Source organism: Microtus oregoni, unplaced genomic scaffold, assembly GCF_018167655.1.
Source record: "Microtus oregoni isolate MIOR12 unplaced genomic scaffold, Mior012 000060F_ref0000265, whole genome shotgun sequence".
Taxonomy (NCBI): Eukaryota; Metazoa; Chordata; class Mammalia; order Rodentia; family Cricetidae; genus Microtus; species Microtus oregoni.
This window is the reverse complement of record NW_024543870.1, coordinates 1,247,740-1,264,381: the sequence shown is the minus strand read 5'-3', so window position 1 is coordinate 1,264,381 and position 16,642 is coordinate 1,247,740. Positions and strand designations below refer to the sequence as shown.

Genomic DNA, 16,642 nt, shown 5'->3' with positions numbered 1-16,642 from the left:
TGCTCAGTTATCTCCTTATGTCAGGTGTCACCACATTGGCAGAAGCTGTCTCTGTCCACTCTGTTAAAAATAGTAATTACTCCCTTCTCTCCCCTTTCTATTCCTCCTTAGCCTGTTTCTTCTTCCATATACTTAATTGCCACCAAGTGCTGCCTGCTTTCTTGTCCTCTCCTAATTAAAAGGTAAACCGTATAAAGACGTGTATTTAACTCTTGGTAACAATTTCGCCTTAGAACCTAGAAGAGTAACTTAACACGTTGCAGCTGTTTATGTCTTTGTTGAACAAATAAAATTATATTCTAATGAACTTAATTTTTAGAAGATACCCTAAGTTTCTTGGGTTTCAACTCAGTTAAGTGGAGGGAAGAATTGGAAACTAAAGATGCAACCATAGTAAGAGAAATTGAGGTATAATTTTCAGGTAATATATGAGTCATGAACATTAACTATATTTTAGAAGATAAAAAGGAATTGGCTTTTTCAGCAATGCAGAACTCTTTCCATATCTAGTTATTATCCATGTCAGAAGTGTCCCATTGAGTGGCACATTTGTTATATTTGATGACTCCACCCTAAGAAATTATAACAGTACACGTATTTTAGGTTTCTTTTGGTGGTATACATTCTGTGAGTTTAAATTAATACATAAATCATATTATCCCATTGAACCGATAGAGTATTTTTATTCCTCTAGAATTCTTCTTTCCTGATTTTTTGAAATTAAATCCTGGGGAAAAATAGAAAATTAGTACAAGCTGGGTGGTGGTGGCGCACGCCTTTTATCCCAGCATTTGGGAGGCAGAGGCAGGCTGAGCTCTGTGAGTTCGAGGTCAGCCTGGTCTACAAGAGCGAGTTCCAGGATAGGCTTCAAAGCTACAGAGAAGCTCTTGTCTCCAAACAAAAAGAAGAAAGGGAAAAGAAAATTAGTGTATTACATTGTTTCAATAAAGAGATGTGATTATATTTTTATTTAGCAAGATTTTGTTAGGTTGAGTACAAGATGACTTGGAGAAAGATGAGAGAGAGCCTTGCATGCACTAGCAGACTTCGCTGAAGTTGATAGTTTAAGTATTTAGGTTACTAATGCCAAGGGGATACAAGGAGAAGGTTTGTTTTTTTTATTGGACAAGATGTGTTCAGTTTGGACTTGGCTAAGTTGTATACATCTGCACAGTAAGAAAGAAAACTAAATTGTGTAGCAGCTCTTTTTCTGGCTGTAAGTATATTTTGAAGGTTCAGGAAGAGAATGAGCAATAGATTAGAGTAGGAATGTTCTAAAACAGTGGCTCTCAACGGGGTGAGAGAGCTTTCCTAGGGGTTGTGTATCAGATATCCTCTATATCAGATACTTACATTACAATTCATAGCAGTAACAAAGAGTTTATAAAGTAGCAATGGAAGTAATAATTTATGGTTGTAGGTCACAACATAAGGAACTGTATTAAAGGGTCTCAGCATTAGGAAGGTTGAGAACCACTGTTCTAAAATATCTATTCCCTCAGTCGGGTTTTCCATTCTTTTCCTTCCTTCCTTCCTTTCTTCCCTCCCTTCTTCCCTTCCCTCCCTCTCTCCCTAAATTTTATGTGTATTGGTGTTTTACGTATGTATGTATGTATGTATGTATGTTTGTGTGAGGGTGGCAGAACTCCTGGAACTAAAGTTACAGACATTGGTGAGTCATGGGGTGCTGGGAATTGACCCTGGGTCCAGTGTTTTTCACCAGTGAGCCATCTCTCTATCTATCCCCTTATTTTTGTGTGCTTGTTATTTTTGATGGTCTTTAAGTGTTAGTAGTCCATATTCAGATAGGTAGATATTCTTTCTGTCTCTTTCTTTACTTCTTCTAGTAGTCCTAGCTGGCCTAGAAGTCTCTATGTAGGCCAGACTAACCCCAGACTTGAAGCAGGCCTCCTCCATCTGCCGCCTGGTTGTTGGGATACAGCACTTGGTTTATTATATTTCTTTCTTTTTAAAAATATTTTTTAATATAGATTCTCACACTGAAACTTAAACTGGTCTGGAATTCATTGTGCAGCTCATACTGGTCTCCAACCAGTATTTTGGAGCAGTCCTCCTGTCTGAGCCTGTATTTTTAAGATATATTCTTAAAATGTCTTGCCCCTGCTTTTTCCTCTGTCCCAGTATCACAGATGGTGTTGAGTAAACACATAGAAAATTGAGACTTAAATGTCATGATCAGTTTTTAAAACATCTAGTAAAATTCTCCTTTTATTTTTGTGTATATGCTATCTGTAAAGTAGCCTTATTAAGCTTGTTAGAGCTAACATTGTACAACCAACCGCAGTGCTCATGTGGTGTCTGTCAAGTGACAGACGGGCACCTAATATGAAAGGGTAGGGTCTATGATCTCTAATATGTGGAGAGGTCTGTAATATCTGATTCTCTATTAAGAATAGAAAAACAAGCCGGGCGGTGGTGGTGCACACCTTTAATCCCAGCACTCGGGAGGCAGAGGCAGGCGGATCTCTGTGAGTTCGAGGCCAGCCTGGTCTACAAGAGCTAGTTCCAGGACAGGAACCAAAAAAGCTACAGAGAAACCCTGTCTCTAAAAATCCCCCCACACACACACAAAAAAAGAATAGAAAAACAACAGATAGAATACCACTTTTTAAATTTTTAGCCACCAGATGAAACTCACACTGCACATAGACTCATAATTGTTGGAATACCTGGATGAGGGAATGTGTTCTTTTTGTCCCTCATCTGACAGGAAGAGTTGATTGCTCTGTCAGCTAAATCTTTAGGTACTCTCTGGGATTATCATCTCTTCCTGGCATTTTGACACCCCCCCCCCCCCAAAAAAAAACACATAAGTGAATATTTCTCATAAGCAGCTAAACACAGTCCTCTTTCTTGTTTCTTAGAATAAAACAGTCCTTGTTGTTTTTAACTTCCAACCTTCTGCTATGTTTCTTCATGTCTCTTGAACATATTTAAAAAGTTGATTTCTTTAAAAAATATATATATTTTTTTTACTAAAGTTATTTTGTTTTTGTACGTGCATGGGGCTGTGACTGCAGGTACCCGCAGAGGCCAAAGGCTTCCATTCATAAGGAGTTGTAAGCTACCTGGTGTGGATGCTATAAGCTGAACGCAGGTCCTCTGCAAGAGTTGTATGTGTTCTTAACCCCTGAGCCATTTCTTCAGCCCTTGGTTTTGTTTTGATATTCTTGCTATGTAGACTAGGTTAACTTCAGATTCATGAACCTTTGCTTAGCTTCCGAAGAGATCTGAGACTACATATGTGTGCAACAATATGTACCCAGTTATGCTTGTTATTAGTAGTACTTTCTTGCTCACTATTTATTTTTAATTATGCACATGTATTGGTGGTTGGAGATTGCTCAGTGGTTAAGAGAGCATGTGCTGATTTGCAGAGGACCCAGGCTAGATTCTCAGTACCCATGTCAGGTGCTTGTAACTGCCTGTAGCTCTGTGGGGCTGTAATGCCTTTGACATTCATGGGCACCTGCATTCACATGTACACACACATAATTAAAAATAAAAAAAAGTGTTAAAAACTATGTGTGCATTTGTGTGTACATGTGAGTGCAGCTATTCTTGAAGGCCAAAAGAGGCTGTTGGCTCCTGTGCCATTGGGATTCTAGGCAGTTGGAGCCACCATGTTGGAGCAGGAACCAAACCTGGTTCCTCTGGAAAAGCAACACAGTCTGTTAGCCACTGAGCTGGTTCTCAGCCCTGTCAGTCACTGATTGGCATTGATTCAGATGTTCTTATGTCGTGGACGCTAATATCCACCCTAATGCTCAGGCCTGAATTCCTTCTCTTCTTTTTCCCCTATATTTTTTATGTAGTTAAGTTTGCATTACTGTAAAATTATATGCATTTTGTTTTTATGTTTCCTGATGCTAGGGACCAAATTTTGGGCACTACCACCAAGCTGCACCCAAAGCCCTACATACTTTATTTTCAAGGTTATTTTTGTTCAAAGTATTAGTGATTAATAAAGATCAAAAATAGGATTCTGAGGTTTGTATATATGCTTTTCAGGAATTTGGGGGTGTTTTTGTTGCCGTAAAGGATTCTATGTATATGATACTTTTATCATCATTTTATCTTTTAGAATCAGTTTTCTGAGTTGAGAAAACTAGTTGTCATAGGTTCACCTAGAAAATCATGCATTATTGATAATGTAGAGATCCTTCCTTGTCTTGGCCAAGAAAATAACACGATTTCTTGCTATATTCACTTTTTATCATTCTATACTCATTTTGCTTCCCAGTCTGGTTTATAATAAACCAGAAACCTCATACTTGGCATCGCCATTATAAGTACTTCAGTAACTGTTGACTTTGAAGCTTGAGTTTGCATGTTACTATACAAATGAATGCAGGTGTATGCTCTCTGTCTGTGCTGGCCCCCTCCTCCTGTGTGTGGGAGGGAGGGAGGGAAGGAAGAAGAGAAGGAGAGAGAGAGAGAGAGAGAGAGAGAGAGAGAGAGAATGGAGACCAACAATTGACCTGACCTTGGGTGTCTGTCTCGATTATCCTCCTCTTTGAGACAGAAACTCTTTCTGAACCTGGAGCTGATTTGGCTATGCTAGCAAGCCAGTAGGCTCTAGGAGTCCACTCAACTTGTATGTGTTTCCTGGTGTGCTGCGCTGTCCCCGCCCCCATGACATATATGTACTGCAGTGCCCAACTTTAATGTGGGTATTGGGGACTTAGATCCTCATGCTCCTGAGGCAGGGCACTAAACTGACTGAGATGTATCCCTGGCCTTGTGAATATGTATTATTCCTTTACATTCATATGGTATCTATAAGTAGAATGGCTACAAGTTGTAAGATATTAAAGATGTATGTTCCAGGCTAAATTGGTCATTAAATTTATTGATTGGACCTGCTGTTGCAGGCCTCAAGTTTCAACTGTTATGCTGAAGCAGGAAGTTCATGACTAGCCTGGAAAACTTAATCATAACATATCTCAAAATTAAATATTACAAGAAAAAAGAGGGGGCCTGTGAGGCCCTAGGTTTGGCCCTGTAGTACCTCAGTTAACTAATGAACAGCATATTTGAAGTTTACATTTCTTACTGGATCTTTAAAAAAAAGTAAACTTTGCTGCTTGCCCTGTTCCCTCTTCTGTGAAGTCTTAAAAATAAAATTGACAGTTTTGAAGGGATAAAGCTACAAAGGAAAGTGAATATGCCTTATAAACAATTGAAGTTTTTTCTTATACTCACTTTAACTGAGAAAAGTTTGAAACTAATGTTTGTCTTTTTAAACCAGTAAGCTGTATCTCATGTATATGTGTGCTGCCCCCACCCCTATCTTTAGATATTAGGATCAAGGAAGAAGAACCTGACCCTGAAGAGTGGCAGCTCAGTGGTGACTCTACATTAAATACCAATGACCTAACACACTTACGAGTACAAGTGGTAGATGAAGAAGGGGACCAACAGCATCAAGAAGGAAAAAGACTTCGGAGGGTAGCTTGCACCTGTCCCAACTGTAAAGAAGGCGGTGGGAGGTATGCACACATCAACCATGTGTTGTTTGAAGGAGTGCTAATATCATCCTAATGTTTAAAATACTGCATGCCATATCACTTAATTATGGTAAATTATTCATCACATGATCATTTTGGGTGTGTGACTGTATGAGTGACAGAAGTTAGACAACTAAATATAGATTCTCATATCTAAATGCCTTTTAAACTAAAATTGCGTAGTCTTTAAAAGATTATAACAGATAGAATTTTATAGACCTCAGTTTATTAGCCTGTTTGCAAACTGGTATTGAGTTTGACCTAAATACAGAGAAAAATGCTATATAATGCAGAGAATGCTATATAAAAATAAGTTCAAAAATAGTTGATAAGTGTGAATACTTCCATTTTCAACAGAAATGAGAATGAAAGGTCTTAATGATGGGGAATTACTTTTTTCAAAAGTAGCATGGTAGGATTTACCTCTTTTTTTTTTTTTTAAAGATATACTAAGACAAAAATGTTATAAGAATGAGTTCAAATGGTTGGTAATTACTTTAAATGTAGCCAGAGTAAACTTATTAAGAGATTTAGGTAATAAAAAAACCAACAAAATCCATCCTGATGTTAGTATAAGAAACATTTTAAATAATTGGTACAATATTATACAAGATGGAATGAAAAATGTCAGATTTTAGCAAAATGAAAATTTGGATAGCAGTTTTGATATCAAGCAAGTTGCAGTTAAATTGGAAAATACAAGACAGGCAGGATTATATTTCATAATGACATTTCTGTCTAGATTCAGTAATCACAGTATCTGTTTGCTCAGTTTGAAATATATAAAGCAAAAACAGAATGCTAAAGTTGTGCTAGCAAATCTCCACTCATCGTAAGAGGCTTCAATACCTTTTCGCCTATGACCTACTTTAAGTATGCAAAATACGCTGAACAGTATAACTGTATAAATGCACATGGTTATAAACTTGATTATCTTTCAGTTCTCTGGTTGGTCCTATTAGTTGATTTCTACTTTGATCAATTCATTTGCAACAATAATGACTAGGGCAGAGATATCTTTCAGTGAGTCCTGAAAACCACAAAAAGGGGAGGCGACTCATAGCTGCTAACATGCGAAAGCTACTGTATTCTTATAAGTGACACATACGTGTCACACATAGGTAAAATTACTTAAATGCACACATGCATTCAAGTAGAATTGCCAGCACTCAGTGAGAGTTTAAGGCCAACCTGAGCTATAATGTGAGACCATGTTTTCCAGGAAAACAAACCAAAACTGGACCAACTGGGTTTCGAACCCATTTATATACTCCCGAGTTTTAACCCTTACATTGTATTGCCAGCTCAATGGATCTGCTTCTGAACATGACCTTAGATAAGTTAGTGGAATTCTGGATAGGCAGTAACTTTCCTGAAATGTACTTTATTTAAAAGGCACTTTCAAAATAAGTTACTCATCAGATCTATATGGTGGTCAGTGCTTAGCCTTTACTTAGACAGTTAAACATGTTCCAGAAATGCAGAGGAAGTAGAATATTTCAGAACAACACATAAAAGCCCCACAAGTCAAAATCCTATCTCAGGATCTAGCCACTGTAACATTTTTGTGTAATACTGCATATACTTTAAAGCAGAAACATCTGTTTATGTCTCTTGTTTTGTAAGTTTTTGTGGCCTTATTTCCATGTCTGAGCTGTGTCATCTTTTGATCTATGTATAGTATTGTATGTGGATATATAATTTAATTTTCTCCTTTGTTTGGGATTCATCAAAATCCTCACATATACGTCCTTGTACATCTGTCTGATTGTCTCATTAGTGTGTGTTGGCAGAAATAGAATTGCTGGGTCAATGGAGTTGTCTACTAAAAAGCCATATCCCTCTATACTTAGAGCAGCCTTGTCTCGGATGTCTATGTTCTCATGTGCTGACCAATTCCTTCTGCTTTCTTTTAAACCTTTTAAAGTTTGATAGGCAAGAATTATCTCATTTATTTTAGTTTATGTTTTGTTTATTGCTTGGTGAAGTTGAACATATTTGGTAATTAGGTTTATAAAATTTATTTTGTGAATTGTCTGTCTTGTGGAACTGTTAGTTTATGTGAACTTTTACATGTACAAGTATGTTTTCTCAGTTCTTTCTACATTACTCTTAACTGTCAGTGGTCTGCACAGTGCACTATATAAGTAACGGAGTTCACTTACAATTAACAAAAAATTAAGTTAGTCTTTTAGATGCTAAAAGTATGCCAGAAATGATAGCAGGTAATGTTTTTTTTTTCATAGAATTTTTTCCTTCATTCTTTTTATAACTTATTCTAAACAAATCAAGGTTCTTAGGATAGTAGTAGTTTCATAGACTTGATTTGAACAGAATTCAACAGGTTTCTATCCTTAGCTTGTATAAATAGCTAATTATTAGAAGCATTAACATAAATAGTCTAAGAACATTCTGCAACTTAAATTGTTTTAAAAGAGTAGAGTATTGGCTTTTTTTCTTAACCATTTTCTAAATACATATACAAATGGGCAAAATAGCATTTTTAGAAATCTAATTTCATTTAGCTGCAGAAAACTGTTTTGTTTACTTTTTTGAGCAAGCTATAAAAGAAATTATTTCAGGGGCTGGAGAGATGTCTCGGTAGTTAATAGCATTGGCTGTTCTTCCAGAGGACCCAGCTTCGGTCCCCAGCACTGATAGGGCAGCTCACAAACATCAGTAACCGGAGTCCCAGGGGATCTAGCACCTTCTGTTCTCTGTGAGCACTGCTTGTGGTGCATAGATACACGTGCAGGAAAATCACTCACATTATAAAGTAATAGATTTAAATTAAAATGGTTCAATTAGCCAGTTTTTATATAGCAGAACCAGTCTTTAGACACTATTAGAAGAAATAATTGTAACAATACAAAGTGATCCAAAGGCATTATTGTTACATGGGTTTTGTGTGATTTAAGCATCAATCCATTAAATTATTTTACAAAGTTGTCAGCATTTCAGCTTGCGTTTCTGCCACCATAAGCAAAAGCGGCTGTGATTATTTATCTTTCCTTAACTTTGTCCAGAATTTAGATTTATTCTGTGTTGCTGTCTTGTCATTGAATTATTGGGCGCAAGTTTAGACACTCACGAGTAGAAATTTAAAATTGCTAGTTACGTGGGGCTATATAATGGACATTATTATGTTCAAGATGGAAACACTTGAAGAGTTCTTTTCCCTCAGAGGATAGGCCATGAATACCTCTGGTCTATCTAGATCTTTCCTTGAGTTGAATTTCCTTAAGTACTAATTTGAACCTCAGCAAGCTAAACATTTAACTTAAATTATAATACAGTTGATGCAACTAGATATTTTTTCTTAGATGCATATCCCATATTTAATGACTATTTTTTTCATTTGCTTTATAATTCAACAGGAAAAAAAAAAACCTTTCCCTACCATTTTTTCTCAGTCTTCTGAGAACCTGTGTTTGTTGCTGTTCATTTGTTTAGTCTTGTATTTTGTTGGTACTCACAGGCTGAGTTTTGCTAAATTTGTCAAATCACACTGTTGAGTTTATAAAATCACAGTAGTTCACCAAAGTGGCAGCCTTAACAAAGGAGTGTGAAGTCATGAGTGAACTGAGTTGGGTTTCCTGTGAAATTGCTATGGTGAACGCAACATTAATACCAGTGAAGACACTGTTTCTTTCTCTTAGATCTATTTAAGAATAAAGAAATTTTAAAAAGCTAAATTAAATGGAAACAAGACTTGGACATTGAAAATAAGCCAGGAAAAACCTGTTTTTTTCTCAACTCAGCTCTTTAAAGAGATTTAGAAATTGGGGGTGGACTGGAGCAGGAACTAGAATGTGTTAGATTATGACATCCTTGCCCTTGAGACAACAGCATGATTCCTCCTTGTCTTTACTTATGCTATTCCTCTGCCTGGAATGCCTTCCCTCCTTTCTATCTAAATCCTACCCACCTCCTCCACGAAGCCTTCTCTAACTACTGGAGCCCACATTGATGTCTCCCTGTTCAGAACACCTATGGCATCTAACAGCCAGCACTGCACCGTTTAGCACTGTTTGTCCTATGGCAATTTCACATGCTACTGAGTGTGAGTACATTAAAATATAAATGTGGGGGAAATTTGAGAAACGATAGGTAGATTGTATACAGGAGGATTTAGTAGTTGTGGAGGTTTACAGGCTACACTTAGATTGAGTTTGAGGGAGGAGGGGAGTTGGGAAGGGGTTAAAGGTGCCTTTTTTTTTTAAATCTTAGAGAAACATTGTAAAGTTTATACAGTGTTTTGATAATTATGTCCAAAAAGTCATGCTTTAAAAATATATTCAGTAACAATCCTAATTAGTTTTTGTCAAGAAATGTTTATGCTTAATGCTATTGAGATACCGTTTCTGGATTCAAAAAGGTTTCTTCTTGCTTAGACTAAGATGCCTCTGTTCACTCATCTAAGCACGACTCCCCAACTGTCCTTTGTATCAAATACTTAATTCTATTGTAAAATTCTGAACCGTGGAAAAAATGGTAATTTGTTATATTTCTGTGAATAATTTGGGGTGGCTGCATTGGTTTATGGGGGGAGAATTTTAACAGTAAAGATAATTTTTTTGATTTGTAGTTTTTGTGTGAGATACCAGGAGAGTTAAGAACATAGCTTTAGCTAGATTTTCTTAAAACTGGATTTCAAGTCAGTGTATGTTAGGTGTGACCATTGGAGCACTTAAATCATGTTAATCTAAAACTGCTTCAGCTCTCTATCTGCCTTCTAATTGTATGTGATGAATTTCTGTACAGTATTCTTTGGATAAGAAATTACAAAAATTATCTTACATTATGACTTTGAATAAAACTAGTTTCCTGTACTGTTAATTGAATTGGTTCTGTATTTGCGAATGATTCTGATGGGATAGTTTAGATTATTGTGCATTCTTTGTGTATGAAGTGTTCTTTTAGTTACATCATTATTGAATATAGTTATATTCAGACAATTATTGAATAAAATTAATACATTAAATTTGTTGTTTAAAATACATAAATTTCTATTTAAATAGATTTAAAATGGTTTTGGTTTCTGATTGTTCTCTTGGTGATAATATCTTCTCTTTGAAACTCAAGAAGCTATATGATGATATAAGTGGTTTTCAATGTTTTGATATAAATGTACATTATTCTGTGTGTTTTTTAGAGGTACCAACCTTGGGAAGAAGAAACAACACATTTGTCATATACCAGGATGTGGTAAAGTCTATGGGAAAACCTCACATTTGAGAGCGCATCTACGTTGGCATTCTGGAGAGCGTCCTTTTATTTGTAACTGGATGTTCTGTGGCAAAAGATTTACACGAAGTGATGAATTACAAAGGCACAGAAGAACACACACAGGTTACTAATACCTTTATGTTTTTCCCCTTGCCTTCCTCCCTCCCTTTCTGTTAGGGATTGAGCCCATGTGTATACTCAAAATACATTGAGCTGTCTCCCTAATCTATATAGTTGGTTTTAACAGACAAAATGAATTGTAGTCTATAGCTGCTAGACATTTTTTCAGCATGACTTACTTATCAGATCTTTAAATTGATTAATTAGATCAAAAATCAGCCCTCAGTAATACTAATTTCAAGTCTAAAGAACTAGCCAGTATAGATTTTCTTGAGGAATGGCTTTTATGTTGTATATACTGAGTTAGCTTTCATTGACTGTTGAATGTCTTAAACCACATTTTACTGTTTATTCTGGTCACATATTTAAAATTAGCTGCTGTTTCTCTTATTGTTATGCTAGCAATATCATTTTGAAATTCTGATATTTTATCTTTTCTGTTTGAGTATCTGAGGTGAGGGAAAGGCATTTTATTGAGGTATTTGTTAATTTTTTCTTTTTTTTACATAATATATGGTGATTGTATGAGATGGGTATAGGTCAGACTCAGACTGAAGTCTAACGTAATGTAATTTTCTGCCAAAATTAAATAATCAAAGTGTTCATCATTCTGTGTGTAGTGTTGAAGAATTGAGAACTGATACTCTAAGGTGATGTGTAGAAGGAAGCGTGGTCAAATGAACAACATGAGTTTTGAAGTCTGATACACTAGGACTACTTGCAGTTTTTCTATTAGGTTAAGCAAATAAGTTGTCTCTGCTTCACAACTCTTAATTTGGCTTTGAATGTCAGAAGATAACATTGGAGTATGAGGCAGTATATATGCACATAAGATTCTCTGCTTTTAGTTCTGTTCCTTGTTATTACAAAGATAAAAAATGTGATTAACCTTTTTGAAACTAACATGAGTGGCAGGACTTTCTATTACAGTTAAGAGAGAAAGTTGTAGATATAATAACATTGAGTGATCGGAATGTAGATCCTAAGATGGCCCCCAATAGAATTTTCCCCGGTGGAATTTATCCTCAGTAGGTTGTGAAAACGAATAATGTATATGGAGAAGAAAAAATATGATCAAATACATGTGGGTTATTTGTTCACCCAAGGGCATGGATTAAAGAGGGAACATGAATTCATAAGGTAGTACCTTGAGCTTTGAATAGTGTTGGGTAGTCTTGGTGCATGTGTTTATTCCAGCACTCAGTGGCAGGCAGATCTCCAAGTTGAAGACAGCCTGATCTACATCGTGAGTTTCAGGACAGTCAGGGCTACACAGAGAAACCCTGTTTCAGAGGGGAAAGGATGCCAAATATTTGGGCAGAGTTATCACCATAGGGGAAGTCTTACCGGGGGGCAGCTGATGAGACTAATACAGCTCTTCTAGATCTTCTGTTTCAGGAGAGACCATCGTTAATTGTAAAAGTGAATTTAAAAATAAGCAGTTTCATTTTTCTTCACAGGTGAAAAGAAGTTTGTTTGTCCAGAATGTTCAAAACGTTTTATGAGAAGTGACCACCTTGCCAAACATATTAAAACACATCAAAATAAAAAAGTTATTCATTCTAGCAGTACAGTGCTAGCATCTGTGGAAGCTGGGAGGGATGATGCCTTGATTACTGCAGGAGGAACAACACTTATCCTTGCAAATATTCAACAGGGGGCTGTTTCAGGGATAGGAACTGTCAACACTTCTGCCACCAGCAATCAGGACATCCTTACCAACACTGAAATACCTTTGCAGCTTGTCACAGTTTCTGGAAATGAGACAATGGAGTAAATATTACACAAATACTTATTCATTGTGGTTATTTTTATACAGTAGTGAGAAGAATATTGTTCTTAAGTTCTTAGATATCTTTTTATTGATGTGCAAAAATTTTTGGATTGACAGTAACTTGGTTATACATGACACTGAAATGCCTTACTTTGTATGATATTCCATAGTATATTAAAATGGTAAAATTGCATGGGTTTTGTAGGTACTTTTGGAATCTAGAAGAAATGAAATTTTACCAAGTTATATAAAGAGAAAATTGAATTTAACAATGCGAATGGTAGTCTAACCAAATGCATCAATCCTGTGTGGTTTAGTGTAAAAATGAGAAACTGTTGGTATTTATCTATTGTAAGATAAAAAAAAGTTGATGGGTGAAAGAAATCATGTTATGATAAATTTTTGTAATTTTCTTGATGACTGGAATTTTTATTATGCATAACTGACAAATCAAGTTTCCAAGCAAATGTTACATAGTGTAGGCTTTACTTAGCTTATCAATTTGTCATTTTGAAGCTAATTATTTTAATTAGGTTAACTGTACAATATTTTAAGCATTACTCTTGTAAGATTTTGAAAACTACATTTTAACATGGACCTTTAGGGATAGTCACCTTTTAAATCCTGTTGAAAAGCCATGTTTAAGATTTAATTTGCCAAAATAATGTCTTGTTAATATTCTTTCAATAATGAAGTTGGGCAATATAACCGATGTTTTTAAAAAGTTTAAAATGTGTAGGTTGAAGCATTTGGGTGGTAAGAAAATGTTCTAGTGAATTACCCCTTTTCCTGAAGTTTGGAGGACCAAAAAAAGAACAAAAACAATAATAATAAGGTGTATTGCGTCTTAGCAGTGATTGTTTTCTTTCTTTTTTAAATCCAATCTTGTTTCCAAAAAAACATGTCTGCCAGGGCCTTAAAAGCCATTGTGTAAATTACCAATAAAGTATAACATATGCAAACATAACAAAATCACTTCCACAGTGACGATACTCCAACCATATGGATATTAGTCATAGAAACTAGAAGCTTTATGATATTTTTTTAATTTTTTTTGTCTAGATAGTCTGCACTTAAATATCAACCATTTTCCTTTTTTTGCTTCTTTCCATAAAATTTATATGTATCCAATACATTTAATTGAGAAATGTATGTTTTTTATTATGCTGTATTTTCTTTTTATTTTTTAATTATTGTTTATATTTTCAATTAAAAATGTACAAAATAAAATTACATTGCTGGTCTTGTAAGAGCGCTACAATTTTCCTAAATGTACCTATAGCTGCAGCAGTTCACCTATTTCAAGAAGTTGGATTCTGTTCATTTGTTATCTTAAGACCACCTCAGACTGAAAGGCTACCTTATTGTACGTTTAAAGTGTATTATAACAGTGTGGTAGTTAATAAAACACTATTTTTTTTCTTTTGAGTTTGTTGTAGTCCGATGGATTTAAAATACTGCAGTGGTATGGATAAGAAAGTCTGACTTATCTTTAATTTTGGCCTCTTATTTTAAGATTCTTGATTTCAGACGCTGGGATTGTACACAAATATATTTACTTAAAAAGAGGTGCTGGCAATTTAATTTTTCACTTAAAATGAATTTATTAAATATAACTGGAAAAAGTAACTTCTTAGCTCATATTGATTTTTATCACTTATCAACGCCATTTTGCAAACTACTTCCCTTTACAAAGCACTGCAAAGTATTTTGATTTATGAGAGTTGTGAATTTACTTAGGTATTCCTGCAAATGGTAACATAGACAAGCTGTGGTATTCATGGCAGGCAAGAGCTATTCTAAAGGTTTTGAGTATTGTGCCTGGGATGGCTATACAGGAAGGGAGGTAGGAGTGCGAGAAGACAGCGGGCTGTTTCTTTCTGTGTGTGGACATTATTGATGAGGTTTCCATCAGCTGTTATCCAGGCCCAACCTAACATTGTTACTTGTAATTTTTAGTGCGTGTGTTGGTCAACTCTAGGCGCACACAGTAATCGTGGGCAGTTTTTCTAAATAAAGCTTAAACCTAGGATGTTAAAAGGGAACTGTTACTTTGAATTTATTGGAAATCAATACTTTGAGATTGAGGATAAGAATTTGAAATAATTTTTTAGAATAGTTTTCATTAAGATTATAAGTAGAGGTTGCTTGCAGAACCAAACATACACTGAATCAAAAGGTGGGTTGTGTGTGTGTGGAGGGGAGGATTGGGGGTGTAGGGAGGTTACGCCTCAGGGCTCCCAGTTAGGTTAGGCTGACTGGTCAGTTAACCTTGTGGGGCAGGGATTTTCCTACCTCCCTGGTTGGGGACCACCACACCTGGGATTTTTCTTGTGGGTTTTATGGGCTCAGACTTGAGTCCTCATGCTTATGTAGACTTAATTACCCTAGCACCAAGACGTTTTTAAGTAATTGAAGATTGACAGTTTCAAAACATTTTAATGTAGAAATTCCCAAGCATATTTAGACTAAATGCACTGAAGAAAGGTGTTAATGGTCTTAAAGTCTTTGTGGACTTTAAATATTTTATTTAACAGGTGAAAATATTTGACTTCCAATGTAGTGATTGTATTATTGTTTTTATATTTGAATATTAGATGTTTTAAAAACAGTATTTGAGGCATTGCTCTGAAGCCAAGTTCTGTAGTTAAAAAAAATCTATCACTGGACAAGAATATTTCTCTGTAGATGTTTTAATAGTTTGTCCAGTTTTTTTAATAACTAGAGTTACTGCACATTGTATTGATATACAAGTAATTACTATTGTACATCTACTGAGCTGGATGTCTACTGTACCTCGAAGATACCACTCAATGCTTCAAATGGAGGTATACACACCACAACGTCAGCTACCTTATAACTTTGGCCTCAGAATAGTGAAAGTGCTTTAATTAAAGTCACTTGTTAGGTAAGCTGGAAGCATGTTAGATGAGACGTTTTATAGAAAATAATTCTTGGGACCAGAGATGACTCTGTACATAAAAGGTGCTTGTCACACAAGTGGGGCAATCTGAGTTCAATTCTCGGCTTGGAAGCCTTGTAGAGGTTGAGGGAGAACCAACTCCACAAACCGTTCCCTGCCTACCACATACATGCTGCCACAATTGTGTGCATGCAATAATAAAAAGGAATAGATAGTTCTTAACCAGTATTGTCCATCAGGAAATCCTAGTAAGCGTTTTTATTTTTTGAGACAGCCTCATTTAGCTCAGGCTTCCCTTGAGGTTGTAGCTGGAGGTGAGCTGCTCTTCCCTCTGCCTCCCATGTGCTGGGATTACACATCACTTCCACCATACTTGGTTTGTGCTACAGTAGAGCTCAGAGGACAGCACTGTGGAGTTGGTGTTATGATTGTTTGTCACTTTGGGAAACAAGCCGTGCCCACTCCCCCATCTGCTGAGGCAGGCTGATCTTCAGCTTCTGGCCTGAGCTTGATCTCTTTTCTGTCTTCCTCTTGGAGAGGCAGCTCCGCTTCTGCCTCTCTCCCCACTTCTCTGTCCCCCCCCTTCACTCTCTTGCTCTGTCCTCTTCTTTATCCCCCCCTCCACTCTTCCCCTTCTCCCCTCTTTCCTTCCCATTCCATAATTCAACTAACAAATATCCAATTCTATTCTGTACAATGTGTCTTGTTCATGTCCCTGTCTCCTGCCCATCTGCCATCTGTCTCTCTGCCTGGGAATGGCTGCTCCTAGAGCCCGCTGCCTGCTGCCACAGGCCCGCTACCACCATTTGGGGAACTACAATATTTCTGCTGCATTTCTACAACATTTCTACAACATTTCTGCCCCGGCAACATTTTGTTGCCGGGGATCTTGCAGAATTTTTAAAAAATCATAATGGTTGTCTATCTAGAGATGAAGAGGTCAAGATCAGGCTGTTAGGATTTTGTGGAAAGCACTTTGCCTGCTGAGCCATTTTATAGGTTCTGGAAAAACGGTTTTTTCTTTTTTAATACTATTTTTGTTTTATGTGTGTGGGAATTTTGTCT

The 16,642-nt window shown here is 36.3% G+C and overlaps 1 protein-coding gene across 2 annotated transcripts in view; it reads left to right on the top strand.

The window, feature by feature from the left end:
- Positions 1 to 14,078, top strand: part of LOC121439282 (transcription factor Sp3) — a 47,014-nt gene extending 32,936 nt beyond the window's left edge. For both annotated transcript variants that reach the window (XM_041639754.1, XM_041639756.1), the window contains 3 exons: positions 5,321 to 5,513; positions 10,687 to 10,883; positions 12,341 to 14,078. In XM_041639754.1, the coding sequence (XP_041495688.1) occupies positions 5,321 to 5,513; positions 10,687 to 10,883; positions 12,341 to 12,657 (707 nt within the window). In that variant the 3' untranslated portion in view covers positions 12,658 to 14,078. The remainder of the gene's footprint in view (positions 1 to 5,320; positions 5,514 to 10,686; positions 10,884 to 12,340) is intronic.
- The last annotated feature ends 2,564 nt before the right edge of the window (positions 14,079 to 16,642 follow it).